We start from the raw sequence: 25,000 nt of genomic DNA on the forward strand, positions 1-25,000 counted from the left end.
ATAACCATTCAGACCCATAACCATTCAGATGGTGGTAGGCTATAGCAGTTATTAATCCAGACCCATAACCATTCAGACCCATAACCATTCAGATGGTGGTAGGCTATAGCAGTTATATATTCAGACACACAACCCTTCAATCTTTGTGAAGAGAAGTGAAAGCCTTCTGTCTGCATCTAATTGTAGTCCTCTAATATTTAAGGATTTTATTAGAATGATTCAGATAAGGAAACAAAAAGGTATTTCAGTTAACTGTTGAAAGCGAGGAAGGAATGAAGCAACAATAGAGAGAAAGAGGAGGACTATTTGCATTGCCCCCCCCCCCCTCTCCACACCACTGCTACTCTCTGTTGTTATCATCTATGCATAGTCACTTTATTAACTCTACCTACATGTACATACAACCTCAACTAACCGTTGCCCTCTGCACATTGACTCTGTACCAGTACCCCCTTAATAACTCTACCTACATGTACATACTACCTCAACTAACCGGTGCCCTCTGCACATTGACTCTGTACCAGTACCCCCTTAATAACTCTACCTACATGTACATACAACCTCAACTAACCGTTGCCCTCTGCACATTGACTCTGTACCAGTACCCCCTTAATAACTCTACCTACATGTACATACAACCTCAACTAACCGTTGCCCTCTGCACATTGACTCTGTACCAGTACCCCCTTAATAACTCTACCTACATGTACATACTACCTCAACTAACCGGTGCCCTCTGCACATTGACTCTGTACCGCCACCACCCCTGTATATATTGTTATTTTACTGCTGCTCTTACTTTACTTGTTACTTTTATTTCTTATTCTTATCCGTGTTTTTCTAAACTGCACTGTTGGTTAGTGGATCGTAAGTCAGCATTTCACTGTAAGGTGAAACTGTAATACATGTTGTATTCAGCGCAAGTGACTAAGAACATTTGATTTGATTTGATTTATTATATTATATGGCTGGATCAATTAATGTCTTCATCGAAATGACGGATTGCCTCTTATCCACTTGTCGTCCCATTACGCCATAGTCTGTACATCTCAATTGTCAAGGGGAACTCTGGCCTCCTTCTAGAACTCCGACCTGAAGATCACTGATGTCATGATTCCAAGTCGGGAACTCTGGCCTCCTTCTACAACTCCGACCTGAAGATCACTGATGTCATGATTCCAAGTGGGGAACTCTGGCCTCCTTCTAGAACTCCGACCTGAAGATCACTGATGTCATGGTTCCAAGTCAGGAACTCTGGCCTCTTTCTAGAACTCCGACCTGAAGATCACTGATGTCATGATTCCAAGTGGGGAACTCTGGCCTCTTTCTAGAACTCCGACCTGAAGATCACTGATGTCATGATTCCAAGTGGGGAACTCTGGCCTCTTTCTAGAACTCCGACCTGAAGATCACTGATGTCATGATTCCAAGTCGGGAACTCTGGCCTCTTTCTAGAACTCCGACCTGAAGATCACTGATGTCATGATTCCAAGTGGGGAACTCTGGCCTCTTTCTAGAACTCCGACCTGAAGATCACTGATGTCATGATTCCAAGTGGGGAACTCTGGCCTCTTTCTAGAACTCCGACCTGAAGATCACTGATGTCATGATTCCAAGTTGGGAACTCTGGCCTCCTTCTAGAACTCCGACCTGAAGATCACTGATGTCATGGTTCCAAGTGGGGAACTCTGGCCTCTTTCTAGAACTCCGACCTGAAGATCACTGATGTCATGATTCCAAGTCAGGAACTCTGGCCTCCTTCTAGAACTCCGACCTGAAGATCACTGATGTCATGATTCCAAGTCAGGAACTCTGGCCTCCTTCTAGAACTCCGACCTGAAGATCACTGATGTCATGATTCCAAGTGGGGAACTCTGGCCTCTTTCTAGAACTCCGACCTGAAGATCACTGATGTCATGGTTCCAAGTCAGGAACTCTGGCCTCTTTCTAGAACTCCGACCTGAAGATCACTGATGTCATGGTTCCAAGTGGGGAACTCTGGCCTCCTTCTAGAACTCCGACCTGAAGATCACTGATGTCATGATTCCAAGTGGGGAACTCTGGCCTCCTTCTAGAACTCCGACCTGAAGATCACTGATGTCATGGTTCCAAGTGGGGAACTCTGGCCTCTTTCTAGAACTCCGACCTGAAGATCACTGATGTCATGATTCCAAGTCAGGAACTCTGGCCTCCTTCTAGAACTCCGACCTGAAGATCACTGATGTCATGATTCCAAGTCAGGAACTCTGGCCTCCTTCTAGAACTCCGACCTGAAGATCACTGATGTCATGGTTCCAAGTCAGGAACTCTGGCCTCTTTCTAGAACTCCGACCTGAAGATCACTGATGTCATGGTTCCAAGTGGGGAACTCTGGCCTCCTTCTAGAACTCCGACCTGAAGATCACTGATGTCATGATTCCAAGTGGGGAACTCTGGCCTCCTTCTAGAACTCCGACCTGAAGATCACTGATGTCATGGTTCCAAGTGGGGAACTCTGGCCTCTTTCTAGAACTCCGACCTGAAGATCACTGATGTCATGATTCCAAGTCAGGAACTCTGGCCTCCTTCTAGAACTCCGACCTGAAGATCACTGATGTCATGATTCCAAGTCAGGAACTCTGGCCTCCTTCTAGAACTCCGACCTGAAGATCACTGATGTCATGATTCCAAGTGGGGAACTCTGGCCTCTTTCTAGAACTCCGACCTGAAGATCACTGATGTCATGATTCCAAGTCAGGAACTCTGGCCTCCTTCTAGAACTCCGACCTGAAGATCACTGATGTCATGGTTCCAAGTCAGGAACTCTGGCCTCTTTCTAGAACTCCGACCTGAAGATCACTGATGTCATGATTCCAAGTGGGGAACTCTGGCCTCCTTCTACAACTCCGACCTGAAGATCACTGATGTCATGATTCCAAGTGGGGAACTCTGGCCTCCTTCTAGAACTCCGACCTGAAGATCACTGATGTCATGGTTCCAAGTCAGGAACTCTGGCCTCTTTCTAGAACTCCGACCTGAAGATCACTGATGTCATGATTCCAAGTGGGGAACTCTGGCCTCTTTCTAGAACTCCGACCTGAAGATCACTGATGTCATGATTCCAAGTCGGGAACTCTGGCCTCCTTCTACAACTCCGACCTGAAGATCACTGATGTCATGATTCCAAGTGGGGAACTCTGGCCTCTTTCTAGAACTCCGACCTGAAGATCACTGATGTCATGGTTCCAAGTGGGGAACTCTGGCCTCCTTCTAGAACTCCGACCTGAAGATCACTGATGTCATGATTCCAAGTGGGGAACTCTGGCCTCCTTCTAGAACTCCGACCTGAAGATCACTGATGTCATGGTTCCAAGTGGGGAACTCTGGCCTCTTTCTAGAACTCCGACCTGAAGATCACTGATGTCATGATTCCAAGTCAGGAACTCTGGCCTCCTTCTAGAACTCCGACCTGAAGATCACTGATGTCATGATTCCAAGTCAGGAACTCTGGCCTCCTTCTAGAACTCCGACCTGAAGATCACTGATGTCATGATTCTGGCCTCTTTCTAGAACTCCGACCTGAAGATCACTGATGTCATGGTTCCAAGTCAGGAACTCTGGCCTCTTTCTAGAACTCCGACCTGAAGATCACTGATGTCATGGTTCCAAGTGGGGAACTCTGGCCTCCTTCTAGAACTCCGACCTGAAGATCACTGATGTCATGATTCCAAGTGGGGAACTCTGGCCCTGAAGATCACTGATGAACTCCGGAACCTGGCCTCCTTCTAGAATCACTGAAGATGTCATGGTTCCAAGTGGGGAACTCTGGCCTCTTTCTAGAACTCCGACCTGAAGATCACTGATGTCATGATTCCAAGTCAGGAACTCTGGCCTCCTTCTAGAACTCCGACCTGAAGATCACTGATGTCATGATTCCAAGTCAGGAACTCTGGCCTCCTTCTAGAACTCCGACCTGAAGATCACTGATGTCATGGTTCCAAGTCAGGAACTCTGGCCTCTTTCTAGAACTCCGACCTGAAGATCACTGATGTCATGGTTCCAAGTGGGGAACTCTGGCCTCCTTCTAGAACTCCGACCTGAAGATCACTGATGTCATGATTCCAAGTGGGGAACTCTGGCCTCCTTCTAGAACTCCGACCTGAAGATCACTGATGTCATGGTTCCAAGTGGGGAACTCTGGCCTCTTTCTAGAACTCCGACCTGAAGATCACTGATGTCATGATTCCAAGTCAGGAACTCTGGCCTCCTTCTAGAACTCCGACCTGAAGATCACTGATGTCATGATTCCAAGTCAGGAACTCTGGCCTCCTTCTAGAACTCCGACCTGAAGATCACTGATGTCATGATTCCAAGTGGGGAACTCTGGCCTCTTTCTAGAACTCCGACCTGAAGATCACTGATGTCATGATTCCAAGTCAGGAACTCTGGCCTCCTTCTAGAACTCCGACCTGAAGATCACTGATGTCATGGTTCCAAGTCAGGAACTCTGGCCTCTTTCTAGAACTCCGACCTGAAGATCACTGATGTCATGATTCCAAGTGGGGAACTCTGGCCTCCTTCTACAACTCCGACCTGAAGATCACTGATGTCATGATTCCAAGTGGGGAACTCTGGCCTCCTAGAACTTCTAGAACTCTTTCGACCTGAAGATCACTGATGTCATGGTTCCAAGTCAGGAACTCTGGCCTCTTTCTAGAACTCCGACCTGAAGATCACTGATGTCATGATTCCAAGTGGGGAACTCTGGCCTCTTTCTAGAACTCCGACCTGAAGATCACTGATGTCATGATTCCTGATGTCAGTCGGGAACTCTGGCCTCCTTCTAGAACTCCGACCTGAAGATCACTGATGTCATGATTCCAAGTGGGGAACTCTGGCCTCTTTCTAGAACTCCGACCTGAAGATCACTGATGTCATGGTTCCAAGTGGGGAACTCTGGCCTCCTTCTAGAACTCCGACCTGAAGATCACTGATGTCATGATTCCAAGTGGGGAATGAACTCCGACCTGAAGATCACTGATTCCAAGTGGGGAACTCTGGCCTCCTTCTAGAACTCCGACCTGAAGATCACTGATGTCATGGTTCCAAGAATCTGAAGATCACTGATGTCATGATTCCAAGTCAGGAACTCTGGCCTCCTTCTAGAACTCCGACCTGAAGATCACTGATGTCATGATTCCAAGTCAGGAACTCTGGCCTCTTCTAGAACTCCGACCTGAAGATCACTGATGTCATGATTCCAAGTGGGGAACTCTGGCCTCTTTCTAGAACTCCGACCTGAAGATCACTGATGTCATGGTTCCAAGTCAGGAACTCTGGCCTCTTTCTAGAACTCCGACCTGAAGATCACTGATGTCATGGTTCCAAGTGGGGAACTCTGGCCTCCTTCTAGAACTCCGACCTGAAGATCACTGATGTCATGATTCCAAGTGGGGAACTCTGGCCTCCTTCTAGAACTCCGACCTGAAGATCACTGATGTCATGGTTCCAAGTGGGGAACTCTGGTTCCTGAAGATCACTGGGAACTCTGGCCTCTTTCTAGAACTCCGACCTGAAGATCACTGATGTCATGATTCCAAGTCAGGAACTCTGGCCTCCTTCTAGAACTCCGACCTGAAGATCACTGATGTCATGATTCCAAGTCAGGAACTCTGGCCTCTTTCTAGAACTCCGACCTGAAGATCAAGATCACTGATGTCACTGATGTCATGGTTCCAAGTGGGGAACTCTGGCCTCCTTCTAGAACTCCGACCTGAAGATCACTGATGTCATGATTCCAAGTGGGGAACTCTGGCCTCCTTCTAGAACTCCGACCTGAAGATCACTGATGTCATGGTTCCAAGTGGGGAACTCTGGCCTCTTTCTAGAACTCCGACCTGAAGATCACTGATGTCATGATTCCAAGTCAGGAACTCTGGCCTCCTTCTAGAACTCCGACCTGAAGATCACTGATGTCATGATTCCAAGTCAGGAACTCTGGCCTCCTTCTAGAACTCCGACCTGAAGATCACTGATGTCATGATTCCAAGTGGGGAACTCTGGCCTCTTTCTAGAACTCCGACCTGAAGATCACTGATGTCATGATTCCAAGTCAGGAACTCTGGCCTCCTTCTAGAACTCCGACCTGAAGATCACTGATGTCATGATTCCAAGTCAGGAACTCTGGCCTCCTTCTAGAACTCCGACCTGAAGATCACTGATGTCATGATTCCAAGTCAGGAACTCTGGCCTCCTTCTACAACTCCGACCTGAAGATCACTGATGTCATGATTCCAAGTCAGGAACTCTGGCCTCTTTCTAGAACTCCGACCTGAAGATCACTGACGTCATCATGATTTGACCTTGTTTTTCCCCAGAGTTCCCAGTTGTCTTACGGTTTGCCTCTTATCCTCTCGTCGTCCCCTTAGGCCATAGTTTGTACATCTCAATTATCAGTAGAAACCACATTTGTTGAAGCAAGTCAGCCATATCAGCTATGTTTTTTTTTAAAGACAGTAAATGAGGCTGAATGAACTGTTTCGCTGCCAGACAAGGTTCCTGATAGCCAGGTGTAGGGGATGTCGGGACTGCTGTCGGGACAGCTTTATGTAGGCCCTAACAGTTTGTGGGCACCGTTTGTCACTGTTATAGTGCAATTAATGTATTGTTTAGTGTTGTGTTGTGTAGTGACTTTGCTGGCATGCATCCCACTTAAAAAAAAAATTTCACCATGCTAAAATCACAACTGCTAATAATGTGTAGTAAAATGTTGAGGTTTCAGGGCCTCCCGAGTGGCGCAGCGGTCTAAGGCACTGCATCACAGTGCTAGAGGCACCAAACTTTCAAATAGCTCTTTGTTGACTATTGCTGGGTGTTATCGACCTCAATCAGCAGCTGCCTGTACCGTATCTGCCCAAAGATTGCTCCTGGCCCCTTACACTAAGTCTGCATTTGTCCTGTTAGGTGACCTAAACTGGGACATGCTTAAACCACCTGACCAAGTCCTAAATCTTTCTCAGATTATTACCAATCTCACAAGTTATGACTCCGAACACCCAGAAAAGGCTACTCTCCTCGATGTTATATCCTCACAAATAATCCTGATAGGTATCAGTCTGGTGTTTTCTCTAATGACCTTACTGATCACTGTTTTACAGTCTGTGTTCGTAATGGCTGCTCAGTGAAACGACCTGTCCTGATTTGTCATCGACACTTGCTAAAAAGCTTTAATGAGCAAGCCTTCCTTCATGAATTGGCCTCTGTAAATTGGTATAGAATCAGCTTGATCCCCTCTGTCGAAGACGTTTGGACCTTCTTTTTTGATATTTCTAAGTGGTAGTGTTAATTAGCCCCAAGAAGTCCTGGAGAATAAACCCTCCTCCTCACAGCTCCCCCAATGTCCCTTAAAGTTGATGTGGTTGTTACTGACAAGAAGCACATGGCTGAGCTCTTTAATCATCACTTCATTAAGTCAGGATTCCTATTTGATTCAGCCATGCCTCCTTGCCCATACAACATCTCCTCATCTCCCACCCCTTCTAATGTGACTAGCCCCGATCCTCCTCCCTCTTTTTCTCCTACACAGTTTCTCCCTGCAGGCGGTCACTGAGTCCAAGGTGCTAAACGAGCTCCTTAAACTTGACCCCAAAAACCATCTGGGTCAGGTCAGCCACGGTTCGTCCTTTATTTAAAGACTCAATCATGGACTCTTACTGACAGTTCTGGCTGCTTTGTGTGATGTATTGTTGTCTCTACCTTCTTGACCTTTGTGCTGTTGACTGTCCCCAATAATGTGTTTACCATGTGTTGTGCTGCTACCATGTTGTGCTGCTACCATGTTGTGCTGCTACCATGTTGCGTTGCTACCATGTTGTGCTGCTACCATGTTGTGTTGCTACCATGTTGTGCTGCTACCATGTTGTGCTGCTACCATGTTGTGTTGCTACCATGTTGTGTTGCTACCATGCTGTGTTGCTATTATGATGTGTTGTCATGTTGTGTTGCTACCATGTTGTGTTGCTACCATGTTGTTGTCATGTTGTGTTGCTACCATGTTGTGTTGCTACATGCATGCTATTATGATGTGTTGTCTATTATGATGTGTTGCTCATGTTGTTGTCATGTTGCTACCATGTTGTGTTGCTACCATGTTGTTGTCATGTTGTGTTGCTACCATGTTGTGTTGCCACCATGTTGTGTTGCCACCATGTTGTGTTGCTACCATGTTGTTGTCATGTTGTGTTGCTACCATGCTGTGTTGTCATGTGTTGCTGCCATGTTGTTGTCATGTTGTGTTGCTACGATGCTGTGTTGTCATGTGTTGCTACCATGCTGTGTTGTCATGTGTTGCTGCCATGTTGTTGTCATGTTGTGTTGCTACGATGCTGTGTTGTCATGTTGTGTTGCTACCATGCTGTGTTGTCATGTGTTGCTGCCATGTTGTTGTCATGTTGTGTTGCTACGATGCTGTGTTGTCATGTTGTGTTGCTACCATGTTGTTGTCATGTTGTGTTGCTACCATGCTGTGTTGTCATGTGTTGCTGCCATGTTGTTGTCATGTTGTGTTGCTACGATGCTGTGTTGTCATGTGTTTCTACCATGCTGTGTTGTCATGTTGTGTTGCTACCATGCTGTGTTGTCATGTGTTGCTACCATGCTGTGTTGTCATGTTGTGTTGCTACCATGCTGTGTTGTCATGTGTTGCTGCCATGTTGTTGTCATGTTGTGTTGCTACCATGCTGTGTTGTCATGTGTTGCTGCCATGTTGTTGTCATGTTGTGTTGCTACCATGCTGTGTTGTCATGTGTTGCTGCCATGTTGTTGTCATGTTGTGTTGCTACCATGCTGTGTTGTCATGTGTTGCTACCATGCTGTGTTGTCATGTTGTGTTGCTACCATGCTGTGTTGTCATGTGTTGCTACCATGTTGTTGTCATGTTGTGTTGCTACCACTCTGTGTTGTCATGTGTTGCTACCATGTTGTTGTCATGTTGTGTTGCTACCATGCTGTGTTGTCATGTGTTGCTACCATGCTGTGTTGTCATGTTGTGTTGCTACCATGCTGTGTTGTCATGTTGTGTTGCTACCATGCTGTGTTGTCATGTTGTGTTGCTACCACTCTGTGTTGTCATGTGTTGCTACCATGTTGTTGTCATGTTGTGTTGCTACCATGCTGTGTTGTCATGTGTTGCTACCATGCTGTGTTGTCATGTTGTGTTGCTACCACTCTGTGTTGTCATGTGTTGCTACCATGTTGTTGTCATGTTGTGTTGCTACCATGCTGTGTTGTCATGTGTTGCTACCATGTTGTTGTCATGTTGTGTTGCTACCATGCTGTGTTGTCATGTGTTGCTACCATGTTGTTGTCATGTTGTGTTGCTACCATGCTGTGTTGTCATGTGTTGCTACCATGTGTTGTCATGTTGTGTTGCTACCACTCTGTGTTGTCTACCATGTTGTTGTCATGTTGTGTTGCTACCATGCTGTGTTGTCATGTGTTGCTACCATGCTGTGTTGTCATGTTGTGTTGCTACCACTCTGTGTTGTCATGTGTTGCTACCATGTTGTTGTCATGTTGTGTTGCTACCATGCTGTGTTGTCATGTGTTGCTACCATGTTGTTGTCATGTTGTGTTGCTACCATGCTGTGTTGTCATGTGTTGCTACCATGTTGTTGTCATGTTGTGTTGCTACCACTCTGTGTTGTCATGTGTTGCTACCATGTTGTTGTCATGTTGTGTTGCTACCACTCTGTGTTGTCATGTGGTGCTGCCTTGCTTTGTTGTCGTCTTAGATCTCTCTTTATGTAGTGTTGTGTTGTCTCTCTTGTTGTGATGTGTGTTTTGTCCTATATTTTTATTTAATATATTTTTATTCCCAGTCCCCGTCCACGCAGGAGGCCTTTTGCCTTTTGGTAGTCCGTCATTGTAAATAAGAACTTGTTCTTTAACTGACTTTCCTCGTTAAATAAAGGTTAAATAAATCAAATAAACAGATCCGTGATCGACACCGGGCCGCGACCCGGAAGACCCACGAGGCGGTCCACGATTGGACGAAATTGGGGAGAAAAAGAAAAAAAAAAAAGATATGTTCAGGTTTCAAAATGCCTCATTACAAAGTGGTGCGTGACTGATGAAGCCCGCATGTGCTGTTTCAGATACTGTAGCAGCAGCTCTCACGCTGTCTGACAGATTTTACACTCAAAGGTTCTTCATCTGTAGGCTGTGGGATAAATAAGATACATAACGAATATACTGTACACACATCCAATTTTTAATTACACTACAATAATGCTAATTCATCTATAGACCGATAAATGTACCGTGCATTCGGGAAAAGTATTCAGACCCCTTGAATTTTTCCATATTTTGTTACGTTACTATCACGTTTCAGGTAAGACCCAAATGCAGACTGTGTTGAAGTAACACTGTTTATTACAGAAACAGGGGCAGGCAAACGACAGGTCAAGGCAGGCAGGGGTTTATAATCCAGAGTAGTGGGGCAAAGGTACAGGACGTCAGGCAGGCTCAGGGTCAGGTCAGGGTCAGGGGCAGGCTCAGGGTTAGGGTCAGGTCAGGCAGAGGTCGGTAATCCAGAGCAGTGGGGCAAAGGTACAGGACGTCACGCAGGCTCAGGGTCAGGTCAGGGTCAGGGGCAGGCTCAGGGTTAGGCTCAGGGTCAGGTCAGGCAGAGGTCGGTAATCCAGAGTAGTGGGGCAAAGGTACAGGACGTCAGGCAGGCTCAGGGTCAGGGTCAGGCAGAGCAGTCAGGCAAGCGGGCTCAGAGTCAGGAGAGGCAAGTGTCAAAACCAGGAGGGTGAGAAAAAGAGAGACTGATAAAAGCAGGAGCTGAGAAAATGCTGGTTGTGGAAAAGGGAAGGGAACTGAATACTTGGGGCGGCAGGTAGACTAGTGATTAGAGCCAGGTAGACCAGTGATTAGAGGCAGGTAGACCAGTGATTAGAGCCAGGTAGACCAGTGATTAGAGCCAGGTAGACTAGTGATTAGAGGCAGGTAGACTAGTGATTAGAGCCAGGTAGACTAGTGATTAGAGCCAGGTAGACTAGTGATTAGAGCCAGGTAGACTAGTGATTAGAGGCAGGTAGACCAGTGATTAGAGCCAGGTAGACTAGTGATTAGAGCCAGGTAGACCAGTGATTAGAGGCAGGTAGACCAGTGATTAGAGCCAGGTAGACTAGTGATTAGAGCCAGGTAGACTAGTGATTAGAGCCAGGTAGACTAGTGATTAGAGCCAGGTAGACCAGTGATTAGAGCCAGGTAGACTAGTGATTAGAGGCAGGTAGACTAGTGATTAGAGCCAGGTAGACCAGTGATTAGAGCCAGGTAGACTAGTGATTAGAGCCAGGTAGACCAGTTATTAGAGGCAGGTAGACCAGTGATTAGAGCCAGGTAGACTAGTGATTAGAGCCAGGTAGACCAGTGATTAGAGGCAGGTAGACTAGTGATTAGAGCCAGGTAGTGATTAGAGGCAGGTAGACTAGTGATTAGAGCCAGACTAGTGATTAGAGCCAGGTAGACCAGTGATTAGAGGCAGGTAGACCAGTGATTAGAGGCAGGTAGACCAGTGATTAGAGCCAGGTAGACCAGTGATTAGAGGCAGGTAGACTAGTGATTAGAGGCAGGTAGATCAGTGATTAGAGCCAGGTAGACTAGTGATTAGAGCCAGGTAGACTAGTGATTAGAGCCAGGTAGACCAGTGATTAGAGGCAGGTAGACTAGTGATTAGAGCCAGGTAGACTAGTGATTAGAGGCAGGTAGACTAGTGATTAGAGCGTTGGACTAGTGATTAGAGGCAGGTAGACTAGTGATTAGAGCCAGGTAGACTAGTGATTAGAGCCAGGTAGACTACTGATTAGAGCCAGGTAGACTAGTGATTAGAGGCAGGTAGCCTAGTGATTAGAGGCAGGTAGACTAGTGATTAGAGCCAGGTAGACTAGTGATTAGAGGCAGGTAGACTAGTGATTAGAGGCAGGTAGACTAGTGATTAGAGCCAGGTAGACTAGTGATTAGAGGCAGGTAGACTAGTGATTAGAGCGTTGGACTAGTGATTAGAGGCAGGTAGACTAGTGATTAGAGCCAGGTAGACTAGTGATTAGACGCAGGTAGACTAGTGATTAGAGCCAGGTAGACTGTTAATTAGAGCCAGGTAGACTAGTGATTAGAGGCAGGTAGACTAGTGATTAGAGCGTTGGACTAGTGATTAGAGGCAGGTAGACTAGTGATTAGAGCCAGGTAGACTAGTGATTAGAGGCAGGTAGACTAGTGATTAGAGCGTTGGACTAGTGATTAGAGCCAGGTAGACTAGTGATTAGAGCCAGGTAGACTAGTGATTAGAGCCAGGTAGACTAGTGATTAGAGGCAGGTAGCCTAGTGATTAGAGGCAGGTAGACTAGTGATTAGAGCCAGGTAGCCTAGTGATTAGAGCCAGGTAGACTAGTGATTAGAGGCAGGTAGACTAGTGATTAGAGGCAGGTAGACCAGTGATTAGAGCCAGGTAGACTAGTGATTAGAGCCAGGTAGACTAGTGATTAGAGCCAGGTAGACCAGTGATTAGAGGCAGGTAGACTAGTGATTAGAGCCAGGTAGACTAGTGATTAGAGGCAGGTAGACTAGTGATTAGAGCCAGGTAGACTAGTGATTAGAGCCAGGTAGACCAGTGATTAGAGGCAGGTAGACCAGTGATTAGAGGCAGGTAGACCAGTGATTAGAGCCAGGTAGACCAGTGATTAGAGGCAGGTAGACTAGTGATTAGAGGCAGGTAGATCAGTGATTAGAGCCAGGTAGACTAGTGATTAGAGCCAGGTAGACTAGTGATTAGAGCCAGGTAGACCAGTGATTAGAGGCAGGTAGACTAGTGATTAGAGCCAGGTAGACTAGTGATTAGAGGCAGGTAGACTAGTGATTAGAGCGTTGGACTAGTGATTAGAGGCAGGTAGACTAGTGATTAGAGCCAGGTAGACTAGTGATTAGAGCCAGGTAGACTACTGATTAGAGCCAGGTAGACTAGTGATTAGAGGCAGGTAGCCTAGTGATTAGAGGCAGGTAGACTAGTGATTAGAGCCAGGTAGACTAGTGATTAGAGGCAGGTAGACTAGTGATTAGAGGCAGGTAGACTAGTGATTAGAGCCAGGTAGACTAGTGATTAGAGGCAGGTAGACTAGTGATTAGAGCGTTGGACTAGTGATTAGAGGCAGGTAGACTAGTGATTAGAGCCAGGTAGACTAGTGATTAGACGCAGGTAGACTAGTGATTAGAGCGTTGGACTAGTGATTAGAGGCAGGTAGACTAGTGATTAGAGCCAGGTAGACTAGTGATTAGAGCCAGGTAGACTAGTGATTAGAGGCAGGTAGACTAGTGATTAGAGCGTTGGACTAGTGATTAGAGCCAGGTAGACTAGTGATTAGAGCCAGGTAGACTAGTGATTAGAGCCAGGTAGACTAGTGATTAGAGCCAGGTAGACTAGTGATTAGAGGCAGGTAGCCTAGTGATTAGAGGCAGGTAGACTAGTGATTAGAGCCAGGTAGCCTAGTGATTAGAGCCAGGTAGACTAGTGATTAGAGCCAGGTAGACTAGTGATTAGAGGCAGGTAGACTAGTGATTAGAGGCAGGTAGACTAGTGATTAGAGGCAGGTAGACTAGTGATTAGAGCGTTGGACTAGTAACTGAAAGGTTGCTAGATCAAATCCCCGAGCCGACAAGGTACAAATCTTTCGTTCTGCCCCCTGAACAAGGCAGTTAACCCGCTGTTCCTAGGCCGTCATTGTAAATTAGATTTTGTTCTGAACTGACCTGCCTGGTTAAATAAAGTTTAAAATAAAATAAACAATACTTTCCAAATGCACTGTATTTACATCAATTAAAAAGCATTATTTAGCATTTATATATTTTTTAAATTCTTCCCCTGGACAATTTGCCAGCGGCAATTTTATTTAGCGTCTTGAAATAAAAAATATTGGCCAAATGATGCCTATTACCGGCTAATTTAAAACCGGCCCTGGACATACTCGGCTACTACACTGGATGTACAAGGCATTTGACACAATGGTTGTGATACAATAGATTTGTTTGATGAGTTTTAAGAGCACAAAAAGGCTTATACAACCATTGTTGTTGTCAAATGTGTTATACACATGCAGTACAACCTGAATATGTAGTATGCAGTACAACCTGAGTATGTAGTGTGCAGTACAACCTGAGTATGTAGTATGCAGTACAACCTGAGTATGTAGTATGCAGTACAACCTGAGTATGTAGTATGCAGTATAACCTGAGTATGTAGTATGCAGTACAACCTGAGTGTGTAGTATGCAGTACAACCTGAGTGTGTAGTATGCAGTACAACCTGAGTGTGTAGTATGCAGTACTACCTGAGTATGTAGTATGCAGCACAACCTGAGTATGTAGTGTGCAGTACAACCTCAATGTGTAGTATGCAGTACAACCTGAGTATGTAGTATGCAGTACAACCTGAGTATGTAGCATGCAGTACAACCTGAGTATGTAGTATGCAGTACAACCTGAGTATGTAGTACAACCTGAGCATGTAGTATGCAGTATAACCCGAGTATGTAGTACAACCTGAGTATGTAGTGTGCAGTACAACCTGAGTATGTAGTACAACCTGAGTATGTAGTATGCAGTACAACCTGAGTTTGTAGTATGCAGTACAACCTGAGTATGTAGTATGCAGTACAACCTGAGTGTGTAGTTTGCAGTACAAACTGAGTATGTAGTATGCAGTACAACCTGAGTATGTAGTATGCAGTACAACCTGAGTACGTAGCATGCAGTACAACCTGAATATGTAGTATGCAGTACAACCTGAGTATGTAGTACAACCTGAGCATGTAGTATGCAGTATAACCCGAGTATGTAGTACAACCTGAGTATGTAGCATGCAGTACAACCTGAGTATGTAGTATACAGTACAATCTGAGTATGTAGTACAACCTGAGCATGTAGTATGCAGTACAACCTGAGTATGTAGTACAACCCGAGTATGTAGTATGCAGTACAACCTGAGTATGTAGTATGCAGTACAACCTGAGTATGTAGTGTGCAGTACAACCTGAGTATGTAGTACAACCTGAGTATGTAGTGTGCAGTACAACCTGAGTATGTAGTACAACCTGAGTGTGTAGTATGCAGTACAACCTGAGTATGTAGTATGCAGTACAACCTGAGTATGTAGTGTGCAGTATAACCTGAGTATGTAGTACACAGTACAACCTGAGTATGTAGTATGTAGTACAACCTGAGTATGTAGTACAACCTGAGCATGTAGTATGCAGTATAACCTGAGTATGTAGTGTTCAGTACAACCTGAGTATGTAGTACAACCTGAGTGTGTAGTATGCAGTACAACCTGAGTAAGTAGTATGCAGTACAACCTGAGTATGTAGTATGCAGTACGACCTGAGTATGTAGTATGCAGTACAACCTGAGTATGTAGTACAACCTGAGTATGTAGTGTGCAGTACAACCTGAGTATGTAGTATGCAGTACAACCTGAGTATGTAGTGTGCAGTATAACCTGAGTATGTAGTACACAGTACAACCTGAGTATGTAGTATGCAGTACAACCTGAGTATGTAGTACAACCTGAGCATGTAGTATGCAGTATAACCTGAGTATGTAGTGGTCAGTACAACCTTAGTATGTAGTACAACCTGAGTGTGTAGTATGCAGTACAACCTGAGTAAGTAGTATGCAGTACAACCTGAGTATGTAGTATGCAGTACAACCTGAGTATGTAGTATGCAGTACAACCTGAGTATGTAGTGTGCAGTATAACCTGAGTATGTAGTACACAGTACAACCTGAGTATGTAGTATGCAGTACAACCTGAGTATGTAGTACAACCTGAGCATGTAGTATGCAGTATAACCTGAGTATGTAGTGGTCAGTACAACCTTAGTATGTAGTACAACCTGAGTGTGTAGTATGCAGTACAACCTGAGTAAGTAGTATGCAGTACAACCTGAGTATGTAGTATGCAGTACAACCTGAGTATGTAGTATGCAGTACAACCTGAGTATGTAGTACAACCTGAGTATGTAGTGTGCAGTACAACCTGAGTATGTAGTACAACCTGAGTGTGTAGTATGCAGTACAACCTGAGTATGTAGTATGCAGTACAACCTGAGTATGTAGTGTGCAGTATAACCTGAGTATGTAGTATGCAGTACAACCTGAGTATGTAGTATGCAGTACAACCTGAGTATGTAGTACAATCTGAGTGTGTAGTATGCAGTACAACCTGAGTATGTAGTATGCAGTACAACCTGAGTATGTAGTGTGCAGTATAACCTGAGTATGTAGTATGCAGTACAACCTGAGTGTGTAGTACGCCGTACAACCTGAGTATGTAGTATGCAGTACAACCTGAGTATGTAGTACAACCTGAGCAGGTCATATGCAGTATGACCGGAGTATGTAGTACAACCTGAGTATGTAGTGTGCAGTACAACCTGAGTATGTAGTACGCAGTACAACCTGAGTATGTAGTATGCAGTACAACCTGAGTATGTAGTACAACCTGAGCATGTAGTATGCAGTATAACCTGAGTATGTAGTACAACCTGAGTATGTAGTGTTCAGTACAACCTGAGTATGTAGTACAACCTGGGTGTGTAGTATGCAGTGCAACCTGAGTAAGTAGTATGCAGTACAACCTGAGTATGTAGTATGCAGTACAACCTGAGTATGTAGTACGCAGTACAACCTGAGTATGTAGTATGCAGTACAACCTGCATGTGTAGTATGCAGTACAACCTGAGTATGTAGTATGCAGCACAACCTGAGTATGCAGTACAACCTGAGTATGTATTATGCAGTACAACCTGAGTATGTAGTATGCAGTACAACCTGAGTATGTAGTATGCAGTACAACCTGAGTATGTAGTATGCAGTACAACCTGAGTATGTAGTATGCACTACAACCTGAGTATGTAGTATGCAGTACAACCTGAGTATGTATTATGCAGTACAACCTGAGTATGCAGTACAACCTGAGTATGTAGTATGTAGTACAACCTGAGTATGTGGTATGTAGTACAACCTGAGTATGCAGTATGTAGTACAACCTGAGTATGTATTATGCAGTACAACCTGAGTATGTAGTATGTAGTACAACCTGAGTATGTAGTATGTAGTACAACCTGAGTATGTGGTATGTAGTACAACCTGAGTATGTAGTATGCAGTACAACCTGAGTAAGTAGTATGCAGTACAACCTGAGTATGTAGTATGCAGTACAACCTGAGTATGTAGTATGCAGTACAACCTGAGTATGTAGTACAACCTGAGTATGTAGTGTGCAGTACAACCTGAGTATGTAGTACAACCTGAGTGTGTAGTATGCAGTACAACCTGAGTATGTAGTGTGCAGTATAACCTGAGTATGTAGTATGCAGTACAACCTGAGTGTGTAGTACGCCGTACAACCTGAGTATGTAGTATGCAGTACAACCTGAGTATGTAGTACAATCTGAGTGTGTAGTATGCAGTACAACCTGAGTATGTAGTATGCAGTACAACCTGAGTATGTAGTGTGCAGTATAACCTGAGTATGTAGTATGCAGTACAACCTGAGTGTGTAGTACGCCGTACAACCTGAGTATGTAGTATGCAGTACAACCTGAGTATGTAGTACAACCTGAGCAGGTCATATGCAGTATGACCGGAGTATGTAGTACAACCTGAGTATGTAGTGTGCAGTACAACCTGAGTATGTAGTACGCAGTACAACCTGAGTATGTAGTATGCAGTACAACCTGAGTATGTAGTACAACCTGAGCATGTAGTATGCAGTATAACCTGAGTATGCAGTACAACCTGAGTATGTAGTGTTCAGTACAACCTGAGTATGTAGTACAACCTGAGTGTGTAGTATGCAGTGCAACCTGAGTAAGTAGTATGCAGTACAACCTGAGTATGTAGTATGCAGTACAACCTGAGTATGTAGTACGCAGTACAACCTGAGTATGTAGTATGCAGTACAACCTGCATGTGTAGTATGCAGTACAACCTGAGTATGTAGTATGCAGCACAACCTGAGTATGCAGTACAACCTGAGTATGTATTATGCAGTACAACCTGAGTATGTAGTATGCAGTACAACCTGAGTATGTAGTATGCAGTACAACCTGAGTATGTAGTATGCAGTACAACCTGAGTATGTAGTATGCACTACAACCTGAGTATGTAGTATGCAGTACAACCTGAGTATGTATTATGCAGTACAACCTGAGTATGCAGTACAACCTGAGTATGTAGTATGTAGTACAACCTGAGTATGTGGTATGTAGTACAACCTGAGTATGCAGTATGTAGTACAACCTGAGTATGTAGTATGTAGTACAACCTGAGTATGAAGTATGTAGTACAACCTGAGTATGTAGTACGCAGTACAACCTGAGTATGTAGTATGTAGTACAACCTGAGTATGTAGTATGTAGTACAACCTGAGTATGTAGTATGCAGTACAATCTGAGTATGTAGTATGCAGTACAACCTGAGTATGTAGTATGCAGTACAACCTGAGTATGTAGTACGTAGTACAACCTGAGTATGTAGTACGCAGTACAACCTGAGTATGTAGTATGTAGTACAACCTGAGTATGTAGTATGTAGTACAACCTGAGTATGTAGTATGCAGTACAACCTGAGTATGTATTATGCAGTACAACCTGAGTATGTAGTATGTAGTACAACCTGAGTATGTAGTATGCAGTACAACCTGAGTATGTAGTATGCAGTACAACCTGAGTATGTAGTATGCAGTACAACCTGAGTATGTAGTATGTAGTACAACCTGAGTATGTAGTACGCAGTACAACCTGAGTATGTAGTATGTAGTACAACCTGAGTATGTAGTATGTAGTACAACCTGAGTATGTAGTATGCAGTACAACCTGAGTATGTAGTATGCAGTACAACCTGAGTATGTAGTATGCAGTACAACCTGAGTATGTAGTATGTAGTACAACCTGAGTATGTAGTACGCAGTACAACCTGAGTATGTAGTATGTAGTACAACCTGAGTATGTAGTACGCAGTACAACCTGAGTATGTAGTATGTAGTACAACCTGAGTATGTAGTATGTAGTACAACCTGAGTATGTAGTATGCAGTACAACCTGAGTATGTAGTATGCAGTACAACCTGAGTATGTAATATGTAGTACAACCTGAGTATGTAGTACGCAGTACAACCTGAGTATGTAGTATGTAGTACAACCTGAGTATGTAGTATGCAGTACAACCTGAGTATGTAGTATGTACAACCAGTACAACCTGAGTATGTAGTATGTAGTACAACCTGAGTATGTAGTACGCAGTACAACCTGAGTATGTAGTATGTAGTACAACCTGAGTATGTAGTATGCAGTACAACCTGAGTATGTAGTATGTGGTACAACCTGAGTATGTAGTATGTAGTACAACCTGAGTATGTAGTACGCAGTACAACCTGAGTATGTAGTATGTAGTACAACCTGAGTATGTAGTATGCAGTACAACCTGAGTATGTAGTATGTAGTACAACCTGAGTATGTAGTATGCAGTACAACCTGAGTATGTAGTGGGGCCCGAAACCACCTGAGAGGAATAAACATCTACAGCGATATAGCGATCAGACAACAGCTTCGCCAGCTTGACAAAAGGTATATAACGTAAAACACTTACCTCATGGGATATCACCTACCGTGATAGGACTGCTCTGTTCATGGTGCAGTGGGAATTTAAGTGGTAATGTTGTAATAGCCGAAAGCGAAGAGATGCTATGGATCAACAGAGATAGCTGAAAAAAGGTTCTCTCTCTCTCTTGCTCTCTCTCTCTCTAGCCTGCTCTCTATACCTCTCTCTCTCTCTCTCTCTTACTCTCTCTCTCTCTCTCTCTCTCTCTCTCTCTCTCTCTCTCTCTCTCTCTCTCTCTCTCTCTCTCTCTCTCTCTCTCTCTCTCTCCCTCTCCCTTACTCCCTCTCTCTCTCTCCCTTTCTCCCTCTAGTGTGCTCTCTCTCTCAATAAACATAAATATAGCTTGTATTTGCAATGGTGATTGTGTTCCACTGGTTTCCCTTTTCTTGTGCAACAGGTCACACATCTTGCTGCTGTGATGGCACACTGTGCTATTTCACCTAATAGATCAAAATTGTATTATTTTTTTTTAAATTCTGTGTTGTCTGAGGGAAATATGTGTCGCTAATATGGTCATACATTTGGCAGGAGGTTAAGAAGTGCAGCTCAGTTTCCACCTCATTTTGTGGACAGTGGGCACATATCCTGTCCTCTCTTGAGAGCCAGGTCTGCCTACGGCGGCCTCTCTCAATAGCAAGGCAATGCTCACTGAGCCTGTACATAGTCGAAGCTTTCCTTAAGTTTGGGTCAGTCACAGTGGTCAGGTATTCTGCCATTGTGTACTCTCTGTTTAGGGCCAGTCACAGTGGTCAGGTATTCTGCCACTGTGTACTCTCTGTTTAGGGCCAGTCACAGTGGTCAGGTATTCTGCCATTGTGTACTCTCTGTTTAGGGCCAGTCACAGTGGTCAGGTATTCTGCCACTGTGTACTCTCTGTTTAGGGCCAGTCACAGTGGTCAGGTATTCTGCCATTGTGTACTCTCTGTTTAGGGCCAGTCACAGTGGTCAGGTATTCTGCCACTGTGTACTCTCTGTTTAGGGCCAGTCATAGTGGTCAGGTATTCTGCCATTGTGTACTCTCTGTTTAGGGCCAGTCACAGTGGTCAGGTATTCTGCCACTGTGTACTCTCTGTTTAGGGCCAGTCACAGTGGTCAGGTATTCTGCCACTGTGTACTCTCTGTTTAGGGCCAGTCACAGTGGTCAGGTATTCTGCCATTGTGTACTCTCTGTTTAGGGCCAGTCACAGTGGTCAGGTATTCTGCCACTGTGTTCTCTCTGTTTAGGGCCAGTCACAGTGGTCAGGTATTCTGCCACTGTGTACTCTCTGTTTAGGGCCAGTCACAGTGGTCAGGTATTCTGCCACTGTGTACTCTCTGTTTAGGGCCAGTCACAGTGGTCAGGTATTCTGCCACTGTGTTCTCTCTGTTTAGGGCCAGTCACAGTGGTCAGGTATTCTGCCATTGTGTACTCTCTGTTTAGGGCCAGTCACAGTGGTCAGGTATTCTGCCATTGTGTACTCTCTGTTTAGGGCCAGTCACAGTGGTCAGGTATTCTGCCACTGTGTACTCTCTGTTTAGGGCCAGTCACAGTGGTCAGGTATTCTGCCACTGTGTACTCTCTGTTTAGGGCCAGTCACAGTGGTCAGGTATTCTGCCACTGTGTACTCTCTGTTTAGGGCCAGTCACAGTGGTCAGGTATTCTGCCACTGTGTACTCTCTGTTTAGGGCCAGTCACAGTGGTCAGGTATTCTGCCACTGTAATATGTTTATAATATGTTTTTTTTTTATAACATGATTTTATATGTTTTTCCCCCAACACCACTTTCTATCCATTTGTATAGCAGACCCTTATGCTAAATTGAGTCAAGAGTTTTTTTTTTAAGTCAACAAAGCATGAGAAGACTTTGCCTTTGTTTTGGTTTGTTTGTTTGTCGAGGGTGTGCAGGGTGTACATGTGGTCTGTCGTACAGTATTTTGGTAAAAACCCATTTGACGTTTGCTCAGGACATTGTTTTCACTGAGGAAATATAGGAAGGAGTCTGCTTTTAATGATAATGCAGAGGATTTTCCTAAGATGACTGTCGACGCATATCCCACAGTAGTTATCGGGGTCGAATTTGTCTCCACTTTTGCGAATTTGGGGTGATCATCAGACACTTCAAAAATATCGAGGAAGATGTCAGAGCTGAGGATGATATTGATGTTAAAGAGTTTAAGTATAGCCAATTAGAATTTATGGTCTGTATATTTCATCTCTCTCTCTGATGGTTTGGAACAGAGAATCAATGAATATGTCCCTAGGACAGGAAGGATGTTAAGTATGTGTTTAAAGGGAGGTGATTGATAGATAAGGGCTGAACCTAAAAGAGACAGAGGAAGGTTGCAGTGTGAGTGTCCCTATTAATTCAACAACAGTCAATATCCTGGACCTGCTCTCTGTCTGTCTGTCTGTCTGTCTGTCTGTCTGTCTGTCTGTCTGTCTGTCTGTCTGTCTGTCTGTCTGTCTGTCTGTCGTATCCGTCTCTCTCTCTCTCTCTCTCTCTCTCTCTCTCTCTCTCTCTCTCTCTCTCTCTCTCTCTCTCTCTCTCTCTCTCTCTCTCTCTCTCTCTCTCTCTCTCTCTCTCTCTCTCTCTCTCTCTCTCTCTCTCTCTCTCTCTCTCTCTCTGTCTCTCTCTCTGTCTCTCTGTTTCTCTCGTGTATGCGTAGGTGCGTGCACACACGTGTGTGTGTGAGTGTATGACTTCCTGCCTGTCCTTAGTCTGTGATTAAAAAACAGGGTTCAGCCACTCACACCAACAGCCCTCTACAGCTCTTTGAGGCCAAGTAGCATCTTGTTGACTCTCCAAACCAACCATTACGTTTTCCCAAACTAGCATAGGGTTCCCATTTGTCTTAAAATGGGCCCCATTTGGTTAGTTACTAGTCTTACCGGCCACATTAGTGGCTTTCAACTGTGGGAACAAACTAGTTAGTCAGAGAAAATGGGCCCCAAATACAATATATATATTTCTTTATAAGAGTTGAGTTGACATTAAAAATAAATGCAGTACATTTTAGGCTGAGTAAGTACTTTCCGAACCATCTGTTAGTTGCATTATTTAGTTAAATGACCACATCCTATCCTGAGTCATCGTCGTGCTTCACGTCTAGCTTTCTTTTAAAATTAATATCTCACGTTGTGGATACCACTAAAACTAAAACCACATCCAATGGGTGGCACACACTGGTTTTACAACCCTCAAACTGTGCTTTTAATAATAAAATGGAAACTAAACCGTTATGTTCGTTATAGTGAGTCTCTAGACGACTTCACTGGATGATAAATAGCAATTAATGGAACTGGAGATTGCCAATAGTGTTAATGCTGTACAAATCAATCAGCTGGGGGAGGAGAGAGAGAGAGAGAGAGAGAGAGAGAGAGAGAGAGAGAGAGAGAGAGAGAGAGAGAGAGAGAATTCATGAGCCATGATGCGGAGGTAAAGATGAATAAATCAAAAGCCTGATCTTCATTAGAGTCTACATTGGTACAGAGAGCTTTGGGTTTATGTTCATAAATTGATTCAGCATGTTGGAGAAGGTGTGCAGGTATGTGTGCCTGTGTTTTCAGCATTCCCTTGAATACAAATATGCTTACTGATCCCAGATCTGTTTATGTTGTATAACCAATGGCTGTTGTCATGCCAACATGTTTAAGATCTGGGTCCAGTACCACAGTACATTAGTTAGTAATAGACATACAGATGTAGGGTCTTAATTTGATCACCCGGTTGCAGGATAACTTTTCTGAGATGCAGGAAATGTAAAACGTTTACTGTTTTTGAGGATTAAAAAGGCTTCTGAAGTTTGTCATTTCCACTTTGAAATTTAAGACTTGATTTTCCCTTACGAAAAATTTATCAACCCTTACAAAAATGTCCATGAATTATAATCCACGTAACAATTCACATTTCCTGTTGCTGCAGGATTATTTTCCTGTTGTAACAAACTGGCTCAAATTAAGATCCTACATAGTATGTGAAAAATCTTCTTTAAATGTGAGCCTATACTGCAAGACTGGGGCAAAAAAATTGAGGAACTGACTTTTTTGGAAAGGTGGCATCCTATGACACTGCCACGTTGAAAGTCATTGTTTGTCTATGGAGATTGCATGGCCGTGTACTCGATTTTATACACCTGTCAGTAACGGGTGTGGCTGAAATAATCGAATCCGCTAATTTGAAGGAGTTTCCACATACCTTTTGTATATATAGAATAATCATATATTGCTGGGGGAAAAAAACATGATCTAAACTCTCAATAAAAAATTAAAACTTTGTTGGCTGATTACTAACAGTTTCTAATAAATTCCAAGCCCAGAACTCTTAAAAACATAACCAATAATTATGCAATAAGGTCATACACCATTGTTATGAAAATTAATCAATAGCTATAGGCTAAAACTTGTCACAGCAACACCACTTAACAATAAAATAAACTCTTATTTCAGATGTAAAAACCAAACAGTGTTTCGCTGTCCAGAGACTCACGGTGCTGAAGTTGCGTGGCCCGCACACCTCTCCCTGGAAGCGGCAGTAAAGCAGCATCTCCTCCATCTGGTGACCGAGGCGGTCCAGGAGCTGCAGCATGGACGGCTGAGACTCCAAGGGAGGAGGCAGAAAGTGGTTGAAGTCCAGGATCCGAGAGAGCGGTGACCACGGCGGTTCGTTGCTGCTGCTGCTGCTGTCACGGTCGGTCCCGGGTGTGAGCACGTCCCTGGCACCGGGGGACACTTGCCAGTTCCTCCCTAGAAGTCCTAACCACCTTCCCGCGCTGAATATGTCCGGTTTCTTCATGCGACGCGGTATGAGGAGGTTCTGGTTGCAGATGGTCACCGCGGGGAAAACGAGACGTTTGGCGTACACCATATGCGACTTGGTGTGCACGGGCGAAGAGAGGAGGTACCGGACTCGGTTTGAGGACCAGGTGAAGAGGAGAGCGACAGCTGTGAGGAAAGCCAGCAGCCAGGCGAGCCTCCGGGGGTAGGAGCCGCTCAGAAATACATGTCTCAGTCCATGGAAGGTAGTATGTTTCAAGAACAGCTTTCCTGCTTCCGCGAGAGAGTCCGGCGTTCTGCTGGCTTTCGCTACTGAATCGCACTGACACATATTTGGAGATACAGGTAGTGCGCCGGATCGAGACCGACCCGACAACCGCAGCTGGCATCAGTCCCGGTCCTGCATGCAGAGAGTCAGAGTCAAAGCGCCAATCCAGACGGCTCTGTTTTCTGTCTATCAATTAGTTCTTGTTGGGAGAGCGATCCAGGGCACATCTATGAGCCCGTCAGAGCGTGCGCTCTCTTCTCCCTCATGCACTGAGTATTCTCTCTC

The 25,000-nt window shown here is 44.6% G+C and overlaps 1 protein-coding gene and 1 long non-coding RNA gene across 2 annotated transcripts in view; one reads left to right on the plus strand and one right to left on the minus strand.

Moving 5' to 3' along the window:
* The window catches only part of LOC118378667 (acid-sensing ion channel 1), a 119,521-nt gene extending 94,628 nt beyond the window's left edge, over positions 1 to 24,893 (minus strand). The window contains exon 1 of the mRNA XM_052526378.1: positions 24,161 to 24,893. Within this exon, the coding sequence (XP_052382338.1) occupies positions 24,161 to 24,778 (618 nt within the window). The 5' untranslated portion in view covers positions 24,779 to 24,893. The remainder of the gene's footprint in view (positions 1 to 24,160) is intronic.
* On the plus strand, positions 20,866 to 21,358 carry LOC127932064 (uncharacterized). Its single transcript, XR_008143824.1, has 3 exons — positions 20,866 to 20,937; positions 20,987 to 21,084; positions 21,183 to 21,358. It is a non-coding gene; the product is annotated as an uncharacterized LOC127932064 (long non-coding RNA).
* Positions 24,894 to 25,000: the final 107 nt, after the last annotated feature.

The sequence above is a fragment of the Oncorhynchus keta genome, chromosome 10, assembly GCF_023373465.1.
Source record: "Oncorhynchus keta strain PuntledgeMale-10-30-2019 chromosome 10, Oket_V2, whole genome shotgun sequence".
In the NCBI taxonomy this organism is placed as follows: Eukaryota; Metazoa; Chordata; class Actinopteri; order Salmoniformes; family Salmonidae; genus Oncorhynchus; species Oncorhynchus keta.